Here is a 7,851-nt window from a genome sequence, read left to right on the forward strand (position 1 = left end):
TCCTGACTATTGAATATTTAAGACGATCGGTTTGTTGTTTGGTCCAGTTATGAAAATGCTGAATTATTTTAAAACCAATTGACAATAGAGGGAAAAGGTGTGCTATGTCATACTTTAAACTTAGGTCATTGGCTATAAACGTCAAAATGTTGGATAAAACCCTAATTTAATCTTACATTTGATTGATTTATAGTAAGAAAGGTTTCACTATGTTAATGTTAATGATCATGTGCAAAGGCGGACCTATGTATACAAGAGAGCAATGGCATTTTTGTAAATACAAAAAATAACTTTCTTTTACAAAACTGGTGATGACATTTTTGTAATATTTATCAATAGAGAAATTTGATGTGTAATTAGAGTAATTGTCGTTTATAGTGTTATTATTTGATTTTGTTGATTAATTATGTTATTGTTCAAACTAATTACACTACACTATAAAGAAGTTGTTACATTATTCAAGTAATTACAATATTTTTCAAGTAATTACTCTATTTATACACAATAATTACTCTAGTTTTATAAGTAATTACACTTTGTAATAACAATTTTTTTTTGTGGAGAGTAATTATCTTTTGTAAGTAGAGTAGCTAGTCATCATCTTTCTATTCTAATAAAAGAATACCAAATTGTGCCACTTGTCACTCTCACAACCATTCTAACATTTTAAAACCCATTTTCAATATATGGTCTCTTTTGTGTATTATCTGACCCAGACGTTGTATTTCGGATCTATATTTTTTTATAACCAAATTTTCATTCAACACAATTGTAGATTAAAGGTAAAACTCTTCAATAACAAACTTTCTATTGTTTTTGTTTGGCGATTTAGTTGATCAATTTACAAACATTTTTGTACAAACAAACCCTAACTTTGAAATATTATGGGCTTTGAAGGGTTCATTTTGATTAATTAATCATAGATTTTAACACCTGAAGTTTTTATTTCAATTGTAGGTATTAAATCGATTTGATTTCGTCTTTCTTTTAAGACACGTAAACCTTAAATATATGTGTTTGTTGTTTCCTTAAGTCATTGATGTGGTTGCATTGGATCCCAATGATGATTTTTTTTTGGTATTTTGTTTAAAAAGTTCTTAATCATCCTTATTATATGAACCTCTAATCCTGAATTGTAATAAATTTTGTCAATTAAATATACAATTTTGAGTGTACCGTAAACTATCAACCAAAATTTTGATTCCATGTTTAGTGATTACATAAAAACATATATAATTGTTTGGGCTTATTCTTATTTCTTACTTTTTACAAGTTTGATCAATTTACAAATTAAATAGATTAAAAAATGAACTCAAGGTCAAAATTAACTCAAAAGCATAAATATAGGCATACAGTTTATTGGTCTTTTTTTTAACAACCAACAAACATAGAATGCCGAGGTACTCCGTATACCCAATGGCAAATGGTCATTGCCAGCTGACCAACCCAACCGTACGGAGCCCTTAAACGTCTTCAAGTTATCTCCATTTTCGGGGAAACCCAACCCACCCGAAGGCCCACTGGTGGTAAAAACCGGAGGATCGAATTGGATATCACAAAGATCTCAGTCTTCCTTCACAAAGTAAATTCGAATTGGATCGAATTTACTTTCAAACTTAGATTGAATAAAAATGATTATATAAAAAACTTTAATGATGAAACTTTATTTTCAACAAAATGATACAAAAGGACTAATGTTGATCTCTTTTAAACAATCAATGAAACTTGCACCTAAAGGTTTTAGTATCAATCTATTATATTTGTTAATTTCTAGCTTTTCGTTTGAAGTTAATTTACTTTTTTCTACTGTACAGCTTGAGTCTTAGTTTAGACTAGAAGACTCTCAATCCAGACGATATGGTTCTATAACCGTACTTTAAAATCAAAGTTGTGCAAGTTATATTTTTCTTTTTCATTTTCATAAAAACTATTTTATTGTTTTTGTTATGTGTGTAGCTACTAGCTAGCCCAATGACATGATCAATGCAAACATTGTCAATAGTTATAAAAAAACTGACATATAATTTTGTTGGTTCAGTGATTCTTAATCTTTTTTTTAGTATGGTATGGTTTTAAACTTTTAACTTCTTTTTAAATTTTAGCCATATAACTTATTTCCTTATTTTAAATCTAAAAACAGGGATCAAATTTTAGTTACAAGCAGACATAGACATGAACTAAAGATTTTGATTGTTGCTAAACAATGTCGTGTACAAGAAAATTTTTACTTAGGAGGTGTTTGGGTGAGCTATTAAATGTTGATTACTTGCTTATTTGGTTATTGAAAAGCAAAAGATATTTGACAAAGCTCATTTAAAAGCTTAATAATAAAGTTTTCAAAAACTCTTTTTTTTTCAAAAATCAAATAAGCAAAGTTGAAAAACTCACCCAAACACCCCGTAATTGTAAAATATTTGCGTGATGTTTGTTTTGTACTTTCTATAATTTTATTATAAATTGTAATTGTATTAACAATATATGATAATTGTATTGTTGATTACATGTTGCCTAATGTTTAAAGTTTAAAATTTCATCAATTCTCCGTGTAATACACGGGTCTCAAACTAGTGTATAAATAGAGTATTTATCATGTATATTAGAGTAATTAACTAATTATTCTATGTGTAATTAGATACTTAAATTGTACAATCTAAAGTTACATAATTACTCTACTTATGAAATTAGTTACTCTAGTTATATGTTTAGTTATAATATCTAGTTACATAATACTCTACTACGAAAATAATTACCGTAGTTATGTTTAGTATCATAGTTCTTTTTCTCTCTTAATGTAGTTCGTCTCTTTCTACCATCGATAGTCACTCATTAATAGCAAAAACAAATGCAACAACTCGATTTATTCAATTGTTTTCGCACAATCTGGGAATTCAATTGATTGTGCTCGTAAAAGTTAAAATACCAGTTGATCAAATTAATTGATTTCGTCTGAAAACCCTTGGAAAAATCCATGCACTGTTTAAACTGCTCGAGTCTCGTTAATCTAGCACAGTGGCTTATTACTATTGCCATCGTGCCATTTTTTATTTTTGTTTGATTCGCACGCTTCGTACTCTTCACACCCTATCTTTATTTGTATTTAATCAAAACCTTTATAAACGATCAGTGTTACAAAATATTTTAGTGATGTGTTATATTTATATACAAATTTAATGTCTTGGTTGAACATGATTTAACTATTTTGTATTTATGTGTGAAAGAATGGTACACGTGAGATTCTTGGCACCTCTATAAGGTTTCTGACTTATGTTGGTGATGGAGAAAAATCATAAATGGTTTGTTTCATTATTCTTTTAATCTTATAAAAAATAATTAAAACTAACAAAGAACAATTAACTATATCATCAAACATTGAACATTATGAGCATTAGTTTGATGATATGCTATTACATTAAATATGCTTATTTTTGTGATCATGCATGATTAATCTATATATCATACCCTCTCATCCTGAGTCCAACTATCTCTCATCTTGGGACCTTGTGGCCCTTCTTCTCCAAGTAACTCAACAGGGAGCTTACTCAAAACTTTATTGGCAATATATTGTATTTCATTTGGCAATTTTTTCACAATATTCATTATCTCCCTTGCATATGAATAAAAAATCTTAGGACCCCATCTCCCTGTATACATCAACCATGGTTCCATACCTCTTCCATGTATTCAACAGAAACAAGATCATAGTGTGACGCGATATCCATCACGTTGTTACTTTTTGCCGCATCATCCCTAGCACCAAACCCGAAATACTTTCCCCCCTTGACGTAGACAGATTTTCCTGAATTGTTCATCCTATGATACACATCATTTAATTTCAGTATGTCACTTGACTCGAGCTTGCTAGCCGAATGCAAATAGTAAGTTGGAGTAGAGTAATGGGAATGGCTATGCAAAGATGAATACACCACCGGTCTAGTTCCATTCATGAGCTCGAATTCTCGAGGCCTTACCCATTTTCCCTTAGCATGTTGAGAGAGATACACCGCCTTTAGAACCCCACGATAGTTATCGACCCTTAATGTTATATGTTCCCAGTCGCCAACATGTTCTCCTATTATTCCTAAGTCTATAGCGAAAGGTCCGAGTTGAAACCTGCCTCCCCCATTGAAAGGGTAATACAACCATATGGCAAGATCAGTAAATGTCCCTCCTAAGATTGGTTTCACATGTACATAAGCGGTCGCACTAGGCAAGTACCCATGCTTTGCCCTGTCTTTGTAAGGCTCACTATATGGGAGATCTCTAGATATGCATTCTCGGGTGCAACGTTGTTTGGAAGGTTTTCACCGTTGCCTCTCACATGCTCCGGAACTTGGCCACGTTGGTGTAACTCCGCCCCATTTTGAAAGAACCACGAAGCGGATGATGGAAAGTATTCCTCATCCGGATGAAAATAAACCCATGGAGCATAAGCTGACATCATTGTTCTAATTTGGAAGTGAGTAGGCATAGCATAATAAGGATACTTCTTGACCATCTTTAGACAAGGTAACTCGTGTGTACTCAAGCTATTTTTCGTCCAAAATGTACCTACGGGCACACTTCGCTCTCTACTTATCGGCTTTGTAGTATAAAAATTGACTACATGTGAACTATCCCCCTTAGCATATCCCCAAATAAAAATATCCGCTTGGGTTGAATCTGTCAAGTCAGATCTGACACAACGAACCTTGTCAAGTGCGGGTTTTTCAGATGAAGTTGTAACAATGTGACCGACGGTTTTATAGCCATTGGGTGGGATAGGGAGCCAAATGTATCCATCTTGTTGTTTGGCCATATCCAAACCTTTACTAGTCCATATTAGAGTGTAGTCTATGGGACTCTTTAGGGTTGATTTCTGATAACGTGTAATGTCTCTAGCTATAAGAAATGTTGCAATGGTATACACATTGTTGATCTTACCAAAGTGACCAAGCAAATTGTACCCTTCTGGCAATGAGCTTGGTTCATAAAATGATACACCGGTACCCTTCGGTCCGTCGCTTTGAACGTCCCAGATTTTCTTGAAATACAAAGATTCATGCACTAGAAGTCCCCCAAGATCGATCGATCCCTTTGCGAAGTGTCCATCTGTGCACACATTTATTTAATTTAGACTGGTGTTAAATGGATCGTGTTTGAGGATGGGACATGACATGAACCCGAAAATCATGTTGGTGCATGAAAAGTCGAACATGACATGCTTATTAATTCATTGTTTGACATAAACACCACTCGTTTAACCCAGAATTTTATTATATATGCTTATGTACGCGTTAATACTTTGAAATTTACAACAAAAGGTACCAACATATATAAAACAACTGTGTTTTAACTTTAAAACCTTATGTTGCTTTCTCTTTTATACTTTTAATTCGGCATAAAAAGAACTAGCCAGTTTAACATTTAAAAAACATATATACAAAAAACGGGTAAATTTGTGAATCCGTTAGTTGATCCGTTTAGCTAAACATGTTTATGGGTGTAGATGGAAATTACAAATTATGTTTCAACAACCGATTTACACATTAAATGTTTAAAAAATAGATTAATAATTTCTTAATGAATGTACAATATATAGAATGTTAAAGATCTATTAAAATCATAAATATTGTAATCACAATTTTACATAATTGATGATTTGATTCTATTAATCTAAATATCTAATTGATGGATCACGCAGAAAACTAAAATAATAAATATATGCAAGCGTTAAAATTACATAAGTATTGTACATGTTATTTTTGGTAGATCAAGACAATGAATAATTTGCACTAGACTTTGTGCGAGGTTGTCAGTTCGAATCCCGAGCCTATCTGTGTTTCCCTCCCACCGTGTGTTACGTCAAAGAGTTCTGCCCTTATGGCGGCACAACGACTGTCAAGTGGCAGCCGATTGTATGGTTTCCCGGGGTAACGCCCAAGCCAAACTCTGAAAGGCGGCATTACCCCGGTTAAAACAACATAGTCTGGACAGAGTGAGACAACAGGGCTCTCTAAATTTGAAAAGTGCGGTCACCTAACACACAAAAAAGTCGTTTTTCCAAAAAGAAAAAATGATATACAAGTAACGTTGAAATCTTATTATTTTAATAAATTACCATTTTTAACCTATTAAATATCAAATATGAAAAACATAACAATTTCATGTTGAAATCTAAAAATTTTATATAAATAATAAAAATTGACCTTTAGCTTTTATCTATGAACTGAAAACATAAGAATTGCATACGGGTCACAGATAGATAAAGACGTGTGCGCAATGCATACATGTTGTGTATGCATTGCATATACGCATGCTATGCGATTTTGTGTTTATCTATGCATGGATTGTTTTAAAGGTCTAGACTAACAAAAAGAATGGGAAACTAAAATTTAAATAAACCATCTTAGTTTCTTATCATACAACCCATATTGTTAATGAAAAAGAAAAACTATATCAGACCAACAAAAAATAAAGATTACATAACATAAATGTATTACCTCCATCATATACGGGTGCTTGACCAAACGTATCAAATAATATTCCAGTTTCATTTTCGACTTTATTGTCGTGATGATTAAGCACTATTGGGAAATCATCATACGCTTGAGAAGTGTTACAAACAATTTGAAGTATTATCAAAATTGTTATGAATATATGAAGTGAGAATCTAGAAAAAAGAGTAGAAGACATTTCTTGGGTAGTCTAAAACTTTGTACATGCAAATGAAATCAGCTCTTTGTTTTATAGAAGAGAGAATTATGGTTTTCGTCATTGTAGTTTGTTCCAATCTTCCGTTATGTCCGAAAGTTTAAAATTTGTTATTTCTGTCACTAAAGTTTCATTTTCGTTGCAATTTCTGTCCTTCCTGTTTACATATTTTGGAAGAAATATATAGCAGAACTTTAACTAACCATGGGACGAAAACTGGACAGAAATAACAAATTTTAAGCTTTTGGGCTGAATTGCAAATTTGAAGTATAATAAAATGTGTTATTAATCTCATTAAAATTGCGGTTAAGATTATTAACTTTAAAGAAATATAGTCATCATATCTACATATCTAGAATGAAAGTTAACTCAAATTCAACATTTTAAATAAGTATATTTAATGAAAGTTAAAACATGAGTGCCGCTAAACGTACCCCATTTGCTCTAATTTTACTAAACATACTCCCTCCCTTTAAGTATTTAAGAAATACAATTCAAACATTTTATTTTCCTTTTTATAATTTGTATCTCATATTATTTGTTGATCTTAATTATTTTACAAAATAAACTTTAAATCCTCAACCCGAAACACTAAACTCTAAACCCTAAACCCGAAACCCAAACCCCTAAACCCGAAACCCAAAACCCTAAACTCGAAACCTAAAACCCAAAACCGTAAACCATAAACCCGAAATCTTAAAATGACAATATATATATATATATATATATATATATATATATATTAAAATAGAAAATTTAATTTGAATAGGAAAAATTAAGTAATTCAAAATAACATAATACAAATATTAATATATCACGTTATCCAGTGCAACAACAGGAATCAGTTTATAATTTAAAAGGGATTAGAATCATATAATATAAAAAATTCTTAAAACCTTAAACTCGAAATCATCAAATGAAAACGCAACATTGTAAGAAAATAATTCAAAATTCTTATTTTTGTGCTAATTTGTTAATTATATAATTTCAATGGGTAATATGAAAGTTGAGAGGGGGTATGACAAGCAACCAGGGAGGTACGTTTAGCTTGACTCTAAAACATATATATCATAATAATAAGGATGAAAGTATACTTAGAGAAATATAATCATCATAACTAGTGTGAAAGTTAATACCTGGTCCATTTTGGTTAAGTTAAAC

General features: G+C 31.4%; 1 protein-coding gene across 1 annotated transcript; it reads right to left on the reverse strand.

Annotated features, from left to right (window-relative positions):
- Positions 1-3,650: 3,650 nt before the first annotated feature.
- On the reverse strand, positions 3,651-6,672 carry LOC143584702 (hypothetical protein At1g04090-like). The gene is made up of 3 exons (XM_077066697.1): positions 6,480-6,672; positions 4,191-5,088; positions 3,651-4,110 (listed from the first exon to the last, which is right to left on the reverse strand). Exons 1-3 carry the CDS (start codon positions 6,670-6,672, stop codon positions 3,651-3,653), a joined length of 1,551 nt encoding a protein of 516 aa, XP_076922812.1.
- Positions 6,673-7,851: the final 1,179 nt, after the last annotated feature.

Source organism: Bidens hawaiensis, unplaced genomic scaffold (assembly GCF_021521415.1).
Source record: "Bidens hawaiensis isolate Kalapana, Puna unplaced genomic scaffold, B.hawaiensis_p1.1 tig00033241_1, whole genome shotgun sequence".
NCBI lineage: Eukaryota > Viridiplantae > Streptophyta > Magnoliopsida > Asterales > Asteraceae > Bidens > Bidens hawaiensis.